Below are 14,245 nucleotides of genomic sequence, written 5' to 3' on the forward strand. Positions count from 1 at the left end.
CTCAGTCATTGTTTACAGAGGTAGAGTCTAGGCTGTGAAGAGTCAGTCTCGGGAGGTCATTCTCCAGGAGAAAGACTGCCGGCGTCCTCCTGCCACAGAACAGGCCCCATGTGCCAGCCATGGCTGTTCCTCAGGCTCTCCAGTCGCTGAGTCTGTCCAAGCAGCAATGGGGCGTTCAGAGACTGTGCTTGTAAAGGGGAAGGTGGTAAGGTAAAACAATTTGGGATATGCTTTACACACATGATGCCCTTGGGACTTGCTCCTATGAAGGTCAAGATCTTTCCTGTACAGAAGGCTGCCACGAGGCCAATATTCTACTTAAGTCTTATGTAAGCCTCAGAGTAGGATTTAGGTAGTGCACAGGACCTGTGCTCAATCTCTGCTCAAGGGTTTATTTCACTCAAAGTTACAAGTCTGCCTTATAAATGGGCATCACTCTTTATATCGGCTTCAAAGTCTTGGCTATGTTAAGATATAGCCGCGTGTGAAAGCAGTGTGATAGTCCAGACTGAGGCACTGAAGGAGCGAGTGAGGGTACTCTGGTCCATGTCCAAAACCAGCAGTCAATTCCTGTCTGGCAACACTGTTAAAAAGCTGTGTTGGTCATTGCTGGTACTTGATCATAGAAGATGTAGATAAGCACATAACTCATGAGTGCTGGAGCAGTGCAGAGCCATGTGTCTGTTATGCATGGCCATTCCCAGCAAGTGCAAAGAAATGATTAATTTGAATCTTGATATTGTACATTATAGTTATACTACATTTATCTCTATTTATAATAATGTTACTTTTCATATAAATTATAATTATAATGGATGGAACTATATATTGCATGCATGCAGTGGAGCATGGCATTCAATCTCCCTTTGTCCCAGTCCCCCTCTTGCCTTCCTAATCTCAACAGTAACTAGATCTTTTGGATGGTCACAGTAAATACTGATAAATTTGAGTCTTTGTTGAGATTTTTGTCTTTTTCTTGGTACTCTCCTTCTTTCAGAAATTTGTTGCGAACATTGAAAGGAAATAGGGAAATCATGTTAAAGCATCTGCTTCTTTTGCAAGACATTTGGGCAGTTTGGCTCACTTACTCTGAGCTAGAAATCGGCATCTAAGCAGTGGTTTCATAGCTCTGAGCATGCATATCTGATAGAAAGCAAATAACTTCATCTGCAGTTACACAAATGAGAGATGAAAATAGATCCTTCTATCTCTAAGCGTAAGTACTGTAAACTGAGAAGACACCACAGATACAGTCACAGATGATCTCACTGCTCTCGCTTTTAGAGTTAAAAAGAATACTTTCCAAAACATTTTTGTTAATTTAATACATTTCATGACGTCAATATTAATACAGCAGTCTTCGTATTAACTTAACTTCAGTAGCTTTCTGCATTCACTAACAACAGAGGCCACTTTGGTATTTTTCACTTTTTCCAAGTAGAAAAGAAATCCAACAATATTGGGTAAACATACAAAGGCGTATTAATTATTTTATTTAAATATCTCGTATATTTATGCAAATAATGGTGTCAAAAAGAAAATGTTAGCATCTTTCAGCTAAAAGGATTCCAAAAGGTCCTAGGGAAAGATTGGTGTAGGTGATGGTGAAATGTTTAATTTTCTTCCCGCAGAATAGCATCTATCTTAGAAAAGGCTTCAGTCTGAATTACATAAGGTGTATTTTCAATTGTGTCCACTTTCTATTGCTTTACATACAATGCTCCATATACCTCTAACTGGATTTGAGCTATATGAAGCAACGAAAAAACAGGCAGACTCGGGACTGAAATGTCTTCGCATGTATCGGGGGAGAATCTGCACACAAAGGGACATTTATCAGGGGCGACTGTTCCTCTGCTGAGGAAAGGAGCATACCCAAGAGTCCAGAAACAGATGATGATCTTATCAAGAAAACCCTCTTCAGTAATATCATCAGCCTGCTCTTGCCAAGTCTGGCATTTCTGTATCGTGTGTATTTGTGATGGAGAGAGAGGGAGCAAAGCTGTGCAAGCTACATGTAGCTGGGATAAAGAACCTACTCAACCCACTGGGTCTGCACAGTGTTATAATATAATTGTGAATCATTTTTGCCAGTATGGAGTATCCATGTGAGAATGGAGTTTACAGTATTCCTGTCACAGAAAACTGCAGGGAGGGCTCTTCAGCTGCACTGGTTGCCTTTTGGGTTTTTTTCTGTATTTTTGCAAGTATTTCTACTCCAGTTTTATCTCAACACATACAGGGAGTAAAAAACCTCTTGAACTGTGCATCCAAACGTGAAGGTGGAAAAATTATTGAGAAAGACAAAAATAATATTTTTCTTCTTCTTGTATGAGACTTGGACTTTGAAAACAGAGGTGTGAATTGCTCTTGTAGTGAGTAGACTGAAAACTACTATCTTATAGTTTCTTCTAATTTCATCACAGAATCAGGATTTTGCCATGATGGCTGGGTTTATTTTGCCTCTGCCTGTAGACTAGATGCTGATATGAACAGAATATTTTTCATATTATATGGAACTTGACTTTGAAGCAAGTGAACAAATCTTTGGCATTTCTTAGTGTATCTTGAGTAACTGTCTTTTTCTTTCTACTTCTGTGTCTTTCATTTTTTTCTTTGAGCACATTTCTGTAAGTTCAATGAAGCAGTCCAAATAAAGGCAAAGTCTATACAGCTGTATAAGAGTCTGTTCTGCTAAATAGCTAATCAAACTCTAGCAGCAGTGTTCATTATGTTCTCCTTCCTTTCTGACTTCCAAGAAAAAAACAGTACTTTTTGTAATAGCTCAGCTTAAGCCTTAAAAATTATTTTGATGGTATACTCGGACAATTGCTATGTAGTTTCCCATGAGCTGTATCTTTAGTCGTTACTCAATTTATGTGCTATTTAACACTTATGTAATTGCCCTCCCTCCCAGCTCCCCCAAAATTTAGAAGTTGCATTGTCATTTCAAATTGATGCAGATGTGTTCACCACTGTAGGTCTGTGCTTTTCCAACCTGGGATGGAATCTTGTGTTCTTACTAAGTTCTGTAGATTACAGAAGTGTGAGGCACTATAGGAATGTAAAATTGTTTCCTTTGTATTCATTTTATGTAAGCAAATGAAGACTTTACAAATAGAGCAGAACTTTGAGTTTTCAAAGTGTCAGTGCGTACACTTTTTTTGAAACTATGGTATCTGAAAACTCTGCCTGTGTTGCAAGACACAGTGCAGCTTCATATCACTGAGGTTTGCTCTGCATTGCAGTTGGGAATCTGGAGCAGCTTTTGTACCTATACCTAAGGTCACATCAAACAGGAGGCTGGAGTATTACGTCAGTGTGGTGGTCATAGCTGGAGCCTAGTGTAAAGTAAATAACCATTAATGAAACAACTTCTTAGAAGAGCTTTATAGCCTACATGACGATCTGGCTGCTTGTAGGTAGGGAATAGGTTTGGCCAGATGTCAGGTGAAACACCCTTTAAGTGTTCAGTTTAGCCAGGACTCAGCTGAGCAATGAGGTATTAGAATAAGTATACTTTATTTTGATGGTTTATCTTAGGAATTAAGCACTGTAATGACACACATGCCTTGGCTAAAACAGGATAATAGTGTTTACATTCTGTTGCTGAATGTGAATGGATGCACTTCTGTCCTTATGTTTCAGGCTTGGAAATGTGTATGTCTTCTCTCACTCTGCCAAGGTTTCAGTATCCCTCTTTTTCTTGAATATCTTCTGTTCCCATTTTTCCAGGCTGTGCCTTTGTATCCTGTATCCTGATCAGACCCAACTTGGGTCTTTAAATGGTTCCTTCCCTAGACTCCCTCTTCCTTGCCTTGTTTTTTTTAATTTCTCCACCACTCCCCCCCCCCCCCTTTTTTTCTGAAAATCTTTGTCTAGTCTTTTCCTGTCCTCACTTTCAGAATATTCTTTCCTTCCCTGTATTGTCCATTGTAGGACAGCACTATTGCAGATAAGGATAGCACCTGCACTCTCTGCCATTCACAGTACTAGCAGCAGGTAGGAGAGATAAAGAAACTCTGCTTCTGACTTTCGGGACTCTAAAGGAAGGTAGGGAGCAGCAAGATTTTTGTTACAGAAAATGGAGAAGCCTTTTCATTTGTCATTCTTACCTAAAGTCCGCAGCTGCCCTGCTGGAGCATTGGCAAGCTGGGGCAACATTAGGCAGCTTGGTTAGGAATGAAGCGGCACGTGGCAGCTTCTCCTGCGTTGCGTTTGCTATCTAGACCTGCTTCTAAGTGTAGGCAAAGGAGAGCCTTTTGCTTAGAGCAATAAGTGCCTGTAGGTTATCCTCGTGTTTACTTCCCTCATGGCTATTGTGCTAAAGCGGTCTGGTTGACCCTACTCCTTGAGAGGGATGGGACCAGGGAGCATCAGGGTTAGGGGGAGGAGTTGTTGGGGGGTGACAGTGACTTCAGAGAAATGAAGAAGGCTGCTCCATTCAGAAACCCTCCACCCTCTCAGTGGCAGCAGAAGAGCAACCCTCCCTCCAGGTTGACTCTACAGACCCGTTTTCTCAATTTTCAGTCCCAAGTCTGTTCCTCCTTCCATCCTTCTCATCCTAACAGTGGCCTGGCTGTATTTTCTCATCTTTGGGGCAGCAAAATTAAATTTTGCCTTTGCTTCTGGACAACTTAAATAATCTCTTTTTGCCAAGACCCCTGTGAATGCAAGTTTGGTTGCAAATCAAATTGTAAAATTTCTTTTGAAGATTGATTGTAAGTTAGTCCATTACTGTTTGGGCTCCAGTGTGAACTTGTCTCATATGTACGTGTGTCTTTCTAGTAAGGTAACTACAGCTCTTGTACCCCACAGCAGACTTATAGTGCTGCAAAACAGATTGTACTCCGACACCCCCCAGATCTTCTCACTCCAGAGTCAGCGCACTGCAGAACAGGTACAGTGCCATCCATTGTGGAGAGATGTGAGAATTAGGTAACACGATGTATTAAGTCCCTGACAGACAAACAGAGTAATGTGAGATGGTTGGGCATTTTCAGAAATTTTTTTAAAATGAGGGTGGTGAAACACTGGAACAGGTTGCCCGGAGAGGTGGTAGATGCCCCATCCCTGGAAACAGTCAGGGTCAGGTTGGATGGGGCTCTGAGCAACCTGATCTAGTTGAAGATGTCCCTGCTCACTGCAGGGGGGCTGGACTAGATCAGCTTCAAATGTCCCTTCCAACCTAAACTATTCTACGATTGTGTGAATTGCCTGTTACCCAACATTCTTCCTCAATAGCAGTGGCAACTGTCCAGTCAGTGCTGGAAGGGGATGCAGTATTCTTTCATTCATTCATTATGAAGTGCCACAGCTTAGCATATTTTGTGTTACTGCTTCAGACTTGCAGTTACTTGCTTCAGAGTTTTGGGCTATTGAATGAGTCCTATGGAAAGGGAATGTTTCTGTTTTGCCACCTCCGTTATGTTATCTTTTCCAGCGTAATTACAAGCTAATTCAAAGCTCTTTCTGTTAGGCTAATAGCTTCTGATTCACTGCTGTCAGCCAGTACCTCTTTGTGCACTTTTCATACAGCTTACCAGTCCCCCTACCACTTACCTATGAAGAACATTTATTTTTTCGCTGAGTAGAGACTCATCATAGGCAAATCATTAATGGAACATCAAAAAGATCCCATCTGTTAGAGTTGCATATGGCTAAGATCACAATTATCAAAAGTCTTTTTTTTTTCCCCCCATGCTTATCCGCACAATAAATGTAGTTGTCAGCAGGATAAGTTCACGCATCGGATAAGGTCACAATTTCATTTAGTGACAACTTCCAACAGCGTGAACTTACAAGGTTCGATTTATTAAAGAGTCAGAAAGGATAAGATCACTGCATGGCCAGCCTGATTTATCAGGGTTTGACTGGAGTACTTGAATAGAGAATGTCGTATTTCAAGTTTATGTTCAAAACTGTAGTTTAGTGTGTGTTATGTCTCAGAGTCTTGAAAATTGAGGGAGGAGAATTTAGAGGAGGTATCTCAATAATGCAGTTTATGTCTGCCAAGCAAGTGAGCATTTAATATTGGAGCTACCTTGTTAAGAATCACAGAAGTGGAAATGGGATAGTTCTCTGCTGTCAGTGAACTGCTGTGTGCAAATGTACACATATTAGTTTGTTATAATGGAGGTAATCACCAGTCAAATATTAATTGCAGATTCTTCCCATGCATACAGGATGGCAGGCAGATCTTGGGCTCTGGGCTGGGCAGCAGTTAGGAACTTCTGAGAGTGTTTTTAACTTGCTCGCTCTGACTTCAGAGCAGTCCTTTTGAAACTACAACATACACGATTTCTCTGTCATGCAAAAATATTCATTAGAGAGCCAGGTGGCTGTGCACTGGAAATATGCAAAGAAGGAGCCATTTGCTAGTGGAAATTGGTAGAGCCCCATGATGTCAAATAACCAATCTCTAATTATAGTGGAGGAAGAGCTTACTCATTCTTTTTAACTGACTCCACTTAGAAAGCTATTCCCGATATAAAAAACCCTACTGCCAAAGCTATCAGTGACTTGCTTAGAAATGTTAAACATTTTTAAATCTGGATGCACTTACTTCTGAACAAAGTAGTTTGCTTTTTCTTCCCCAAAATGCTGTTCATCATTCACCTTCAGATATACACTCCTTTTTTTTCTTATTCCAGAATGGAGTGAAAGCCAGCATTATTTTGTTCACAAATACTATTTATACTTGAATTCTTGTGGTATTCGAACCGGTCAAATCCTATTAAGGGCCAAAAGCTGTTGTTGGGTTCCTGTGTACACTACATGTTTTGTGGAGTTTTTATAAATGATTCTGATTTTGCTGTAAAAGAAGACAAAGCTAAACTGACCTCTCTACCTTCTGTTTTATGCAAGCCCTACGTGGCATTCCTAAATCAACATGTATATGTAAGAAGAGAATCCTAAACTGAGTCCTTTCATTCTGATTTTGTATCCACCAAGGTGGCCTAGTATCTTAAAAGCCATGGGATGTTGTGTAGCTGTACTAGTGAGTCATGACTCGGGGCTTCTTTTACAGTGCAGCTATCATAAGTCTTTGAGTAATCACAGACTTTAAAAGTATGCTACATCAACAAGATAAGAGAAACAGCCCACAGCACTAACAGCATTATCTTTTACCAAAATTGATTAGCCCATACTATGTGTCTCAAATATTTTGTATAAACTTACTCGGCAAGCTGGAAATAAGTGTGTTCCTGAAGAACAAGCTGGAAAAAAATTTCCAATTTTCTGTACTCCATAACAAGGAAAAGGGAGGTAAATATCACTAAATGGAATGTCTCAAGTAATTTTTTTTACCTAATTCGCAAAAACTAGAGGTAGAGCATCACTTCTTCTCTACTTAGTGCTGCTTCTGTTACGCTTCTTGCTATCCTTGTCACTCGCATGGTTGACAAGTCTAGGATGAAACCAGCAAAATACAACAGCTTCTTGACTTTGCCATAGGAATGATGAATCCCCGGGGTGTGTATGAATTCTGTATATTATAATTTGCTGTTACGTGAAGGAGCGTTATGTTCAGTGTTCAGTACTGAGGTGGTCTGTTGCAACTGCTGGTCACTAGAAATTCCTAACAGTGTTTGGCACAGAATTTTGTGCTTCCTTTGGGCTGGAGTGCAGATTAAAGGAAGCTGCAGCAGTCTTTCATCCTTTCTTTCCTTTTCTCCCCGCTCGTTGGGATCTCCATGGCCAGGCACCTGTGAAGAATCAGTACCAGCTGAGTCTTTACACTTCTTACTGCAAGTGGTGATACAGCAATAAAATCTCTGCTCCTCTTCCTTTTCCTGATGTAATCTGTGAAAATGCTGAGCAGTTGTGCAGGGGACGGTAGCTGCAGAGAGCACTTCTGACTTACATCTGAGCTTCTTCTAAGGCTGAAGGAGAAAATCTTGTCTTGCTGACACATTTTTCAAGCTCTTTTAATTAAGAGTCAGACAGGGTGAGGTTCTCTTTTTCCAGCAGGCTCCCTTGAGGTCACAAGTTTCTCGGGGCCACAGGTATGGCACCACTTAAACCAGCGTCCTTGTGGTAAGCCAGCAGGGAGTGGGGGACAGCCCTGTTCTCGACAGCGGGAGACTGGGCCCCTCTGTTACCACAGTTTTGAGACCATTCGCCAAATAGGAAGTTTTCAGAGGAAAATGTTGTAAATGAATGCAGGAAAGTTGCAGGCTTCTTACTCCAGGGTCACGGGAATTCAGGAGAGGATTTTTAATAGTGACATTTGTAATCTTTCTTCTACAAACCCTTGTACCAGCCCCTGGCCTTCCTGCTTAGGGCTGACAAAGGAATGTATACAGGGATTTTACAAAAGATGCAGGCTCTGGTAGGAAAAAAAAAATAATCTTAGCAGATGCTCGTAGACCCTGATGTACAGTGCTTTTTTAACTTACAGCTCTCTTAGTGTTAATTTTTACCCCTAAACAAACAAAAGGTTTTCAGTGAAAAAAAAAAAAATCTTTGCCAAGGATCAAATTGTAATGTGCTGCACTTTGTACAAGCGTAGTCAAAATGTCTGTGTTTGCCAAAACATACGAGCAGATTATCCTTCCCAACTCTTAACATTCCCCCATAGTGTTAAAATGGCTGCTGGTCATGGTGACCAGAGAGAAATGTATCTTTTTTGGAGAACTATGGTCAAGGCAAATGGGAAGGTTATGCAGCAAAATGTTGTGTAACCCTGTCTGCAGTGTGCTACTCTGTCGTGGAGTTCTGAGTGGAGGGGAAAATACAGCAGCTTCAGTACAATTCAGCTTGATGTTACCCCATTCGTACTACATTTCAACGTATTCATACATATTGAAATGTATTGCCCAAACTACAGGTTGAGACTGTAATGAAAGAGAATAAGAGAGAAAGAATCTGTATTAGCTTAATTAATTATCAACTGGAGGAAAAAAAAAAAAAACCAGTTTTGGAAAATAATTGCTTGGTTTCATGTTTGCCTCAAACCTGAACTACTTAGCAGGTATAAGAGTCATGTTATTAATTTTACTTAAAATTTAAAGTGTAATGATATGTACCCTAAAACTTAGGTAGGTTTTTGGATATCACTGGATGATCTGCCCTAAGTTTGTCGTTCTTAATCCATTAAAAGACAGGCCTGCTTGTAAATCCACAGGTACAGATAAGGAGTCACTGTTTGACTGTGTCTGAACCCTTTTCAAATGAAAAATGTCAGTGGCAGAAAGGGAGGCTGAATTATTTTTTAAAAGGGTTTTCAAAGATTCTCATGATTCCTCTGGTATCAGTTAAATGTGACATGTCCATAGACATGGCTGTTTTTTAGTGTGTAAAAGCAAGCAAATGCTACAGTTTTCATCTCTTATGTAGAAAGAAAATGCTGCAGTATGCCTAAGTGATCAACATGTTACCTTGCAATACCAGAAAGATTTCTTTCTTCCATAATTAACATATAAAAAGATTTTTTAATGTTAATACAATTTGTAACAATGTGACTGTGAGAGGGAAAAAAAATGCCTTTTTGTTGTTGTTGTTTGGATGCATATATAACACATGTCTAAATTAGATATAATTAATCCATAAGCTTTCCTGCTCACATACTGCCTTTTAAAATGTCATAGCACTGTCACGATGAGGACTCACCGGCATACATAGAAGCTTTTGTAAACTGATACAGCTCTATTTCCTAGATTTGTTCCAGTTTGCAGGAAGGATCTGATGCACAATTTTACGTAGAGTAGTTTTGTAATCTGCAACACTCAGAGGTGAAATTAAGATTTCTGTGCTTGAAAATGGAAGCTGGAGCCAAGTCTTCTCTTTGGAAAAAGGTCGAGATTAACCCCTGCGGACAAGGAGAAACTTTGCAGCCTGGCTGTAACGTAAGTCCAGGCATCCATGGGAATGGTTAGCTCGGGGAAGTCTGTGGAGACTGCCTGTAAGCCAGGAGGAGTTACTCACTTCCTCCGTCCCAAGGTTCATTTCACAACAACTGCCAGTTCTAAATCTGGGACGAATTGACTTCTTGCACACTTGGACTTCACCCTGTTTGTGGAAAAGCACCGTCTTGACTGGGGGTAGAGTTGTTGAGAAGGGACGTGCTGATGCAAAAGGCAGGAGTTTCTGTTGCATCTGGTTGGTATGGAAAGGGAGGAAGGGGCTTTAGCAGGCAGGGAAAACAGCTCGGGAGAAATCACGGCTACAGCAAAGTCGAGGTGAGCTCTGCCGCTCCTGAGAACAGTGACAGATTTTTTGCCTACCTTCAGGAAGGCCAAAGCCTGGAAGTGCAACACCCTGTAAAAATTCAGTTAAATGTCTAACAAGAAATGCACAGATGAGCCCCTCCTCCTTGTTCCATTTTAACCCTCTTAAAGTTTGGAACCAGAATTTAGTTGAATTGTTTCAGAAAAGAACGTTAGAAATTGTGAATATAAACAAAACTGTTGCTACAGTTTTAACTGAAGCATTTGTTCATAGAAAAACAGCCTTATTGAAGAGACTGCTTTCAAAGAAGGGCTGTCCAGACTATTTTTTTAATCCTGAAATGAAGTGAGAAAAAATTTTATTTTTCTTCCCACAGTGATGATCAATTGTGTATTATTCTTTCTTTTTTTCACTGGAAAAACCCAGAAAAGTTAAAGTGAGCTAAAGTATCAATTTCACTTTTAAGTGTTAATTTTGAAGTCCTTACTTTCAAAAAATAAAATTTGCTTTTAAGAAAAATGACAAATTGGGGCACACTAAAAAAAAAAATTAAAAAATTAACTGTACCGCCTCCCCATTGCTTTTACATATTTTGTGTTAAAACTTTAAGCTAAAATTGTTTTGCGTCTAATTCTGAAACGTTATTGCCTGTAAAACCTCACTCAGTTCGAAATCCTTTTTTTAATTGTAGTAAATGTTTTTAGTAGTTTCTTCAAAATTAGTAGAGTCATTGTGGATTTATATCACTGTGTGGTATTTCTCTCAAATTGTTAGTAGCTGATTGCTTCAGAATGTGGTCCTGTGACAGCAAAATGCATCAAGGAGTTTAATGCAGCAAAATGCATCAAGGAGTTTAATGCAGCGGGTGTGGATGCTATTCCTTTCAGCTGTCCTCTCCCCCATCCTCAGCATTTCTTAAGAACTTTTATGAATCCACTACTCTGAATAAAAATGCCTTCAATCTCTAATGCGTGTGAAAAGATGCAAGAAAGGAACGGGACTTTCTAAACCAAATTTGAATATAATTATGAGGGGAAAAAGGTTTGTTTTTCTTTTGCAGGATGACAAGATCAGTTGTTTTTCAGACAAGCATAATTAATTCTCATTATTTGGGCCCTCAGAACATTGTGCGTGTAAAGCCAGCACAAAGGCAGAGGTGGTTGTTGTCAAGGCACAAGTGAAAGTACTCTCAACACTGCTTGTTTTCTTTGTTTGCAGGAGAGTTGGAGGTGGTCCAGAAGGACGGGGAGCGCAAGATTCAGAGCCGGCAGCAGCTTCCGGTTGGAACAACATGGGGGCCTTTTGCTGGGAAGATGGATCTGAATAATAACACCTTGGTACGTAGATGCTCCGAGACGCTTCGCTTCGTTATATTGTGTGTTGGTCTTGAGGGAATAGCCTGAATTATTACTCAGCTGGAGCATTTGAAAACAGGCATTGTTAGCTTTCACGGACAGTGGTATTTGGCTCTTTTCCAATTAGTTCATCTATGGCAACCGTCCACGTAAAGTTATTTGGAGCACAGGTTAATAGTATTTAACTTGTTATTTTACAGCCGGGAAATGTCACTTCCTTGTTTGCTGAAGCAAGCAGTTGCGTTTCAGTAGTAATATCGGATTTTTTAGTGCCTTTTTAAAAAAAATTTCATAGCATTAATTGCTGAAATACTTAATTTATATTAATGGATGGTATAGAAAAGAAATAGCTACATTATTTTTAGGATAAAATTAATTAAATTTGCCTTAATGTTACTGAACATAGCAAGATCTTCCGTCAGCTTAAAATTATTTTGAAAGGTATCAAAAGGCACCTGTATCATATGATGTATTCTCAGTTAGCCCTGGTTTTTATTCTGATTGGAGAAAGTATGTGGGCCCTATTACTTAAAGGTGATGCTTTGCTGGTCTCAGTTGCACTGCAAATCATGTCATTCCTAGGTCTTCCTTTCGTTTTTGTTTGTATCCGTTTTAAGTCTGAGCTTCGATATTATTTGCATATAGTTCAGATTAATTTTCTGAGAATACATGGAAAGGTGACCCTATTTTGAAAAAAAGCAACTAAAACCTCTAGAAGAGGGGTTTAGACAATCTTGGAACATGCATTGCCCTGTGGGATACTTCTGAAAGACCGTTATGTTCAGCTTGATCACTGTTTGGTATTACAGGCTTTGCATGAATGTATTAGCTTAAAGACCTGTGCAACTGTTTCACAGAAGGGTATTACATACATTTGGGGTAGGTACATCTGTGCCGGTAAATGGAGAAGCTGAGCTTCCCAGTCTTGGGGGTATTGTCCTGCCCTTGGAGGACCTGAAGAGAGTGAGGAGTGCTGAGTAGCTGAAGTACCATCTGGGACAGTGTGAGAGAGGGGGGTTGTGGACGTGGGAGAGAAGGGGGGGAACTGATAGTCTTTAACTCCTCCCTGGGGAACCCATGCCTATATATTGGAGTTCTCCTTCTAAAGGCTTGCTGGCTAGTATGCACGTTACTTTCATGCATATTAAAATTATAGTGAAGTGTTATTCTGTTATGAGTACATAGTAGCCATTTAAGATTTTGATATTTTGTAGACTGATTAGCATAATTTACTAATCAAACGATGCTAACAAGATGTTACAGAAAGTGGCATGGAAACTTGGTCTAAGTTTTCTAGAGTTCATTATTCCCAACGCAGGTCAGATTTCCCATTCAGGCACTCAGATAAAGGATGGATTTTCAAAAGTACTGGTCACCCAGTCTGTCTTATTGTTAGAAAGAGGAAACTGGACAATTTGAATACCTCTTTCCATTTTTTCCATCCATTTAATTTTTATTTTTTCATCTATTTTATTCTTGGTCTATCAGCATTCTCTGAATTTTTTCCATAAAATGTCATTTGCAACAACTACCAATAATCCAAATAATTTTCTAAGATTCCACTATTACTACTTTCATCAACTTTCATGCAACAGAAACCTTATTCCTGGTGTAGCTCAAAGTCAGTCCATATACTACCGTAGGAAAAATTCTGGCTTTGTGTTGTCCCTATTGCCCTGTCCACTTGTACCACTTCCTCAGGTATGTAAGACTTGAAGATAATGCTTGAGTATGGGAGATGATGTTGATTGACCATTCACTACAAAAGTTACCATTATCAGATATTCTTAGGATGAATTTGCAGTATGTCAGCAGTTGATCATATTGTTTCATTTTTGTTTTCTGAAGGAGACACAGAACAACCACAATCCTTCTAGCAGGAGCTTGCTTCTCCTTTGGTAGCACAGGCATATATTAAGGTCTGTTATTACTTTGTGAATTTCAGCAAATACCATTTTTGCTGTAACAAAAACATTTAGCTAAGATATTTTGGTTTTAATGAACTTACAATTAAGCATTGAGCAGAGCTGACTTTTTAGTTTGGTGGTTGTAATGGGATGGAACAACTTTCTCATCCTAGTTCAGAAAGATGTGGGATGAAAATCTTCAGGACTTTTTTCTCACTAAACTGGAAAGATACTCCTTTGTTTCTTGTCAAATTAAAAGCCATTGAGTGTATTTTAGCTAACACTTGAAAGGTTTTATTTTTGTTTTGCCTACTAATATAAGTACATTTGGAAATCTGAAAAAGTTCCTATAAACAGAATCTTCAGCAATATCATTTTGTCTCCTGAGCAACTCCATCCTTTGAGATAGTCAAAACTGAACTGGGTATGATCTTGAGTAATCTGAGTTACCTTCGAAGATGGATCTGACTTTGAAGTTTGCCTAACTTTGAGCAGGATTTTGGACTGGATGACCTCCAGAGGTCCCTTCCAACCTGAATTATTCTGTGATTCTAAGTATAGTTTCTTTTCCCCAAATATCAGATGTTTCCTGTAATCCTACATTTGTTACTTTAAAATGCTGTGTGAAGAAATGTAAACCTTTTGATAGAACTTTAATTTACTGTTTAAGCAACACAAACCCAGTGCCAGCTTCTACATATTTTTCTTTTTATCTTTTTTTTCCCCCTTGAAACGATTCTGGTTTATTTATGATTTTTCTGTTTGCTTGACACATTTGATTACTTTTCTTACTAGTGTAAATGCTTTCTG

The 14,245-nt window shown here is 39.4% G+C and overlaps 1 protein-coding gene across 2 annotated transcripts in view; it reads left to right on the forward strand.

The window, feature by feature from the left end:
* Positions 1 to 14,245, forward strand: part of ZFPM2 (zinc finger protein, FOG family member 2) — a 320,273-nt gene that overhangs the window by 147,744 nt on the left and 158,284 nt on the right. For both annotated transcript variants that reach the window (XM_049821554.1, XM_049821564.1), the window contains one exon: positions 11,392 to 11,510. In XM_049821554.1, coding sequence (XP_049677511.1) covers positions 11,392 to 11,510 — 119 coding nt within the window. The remainder of the gene's footprint in view (positions 1 to 11,391; positions 11,511 to 14,245) is intronic.

This window comes from Accipiter gentilis, chromosome 2 (genome assembly GCF_929443795.1).
Source record: "Accipiter gentilis chromosome 2, bAccGen1.1, whole genome shotgun sequence".
NCBI classification, from domain to species: Eukaryota; Metazoa; Chordata; class Aves; order Accipitriformes; family Accipitridae; genus Astur; species Astur gentilis.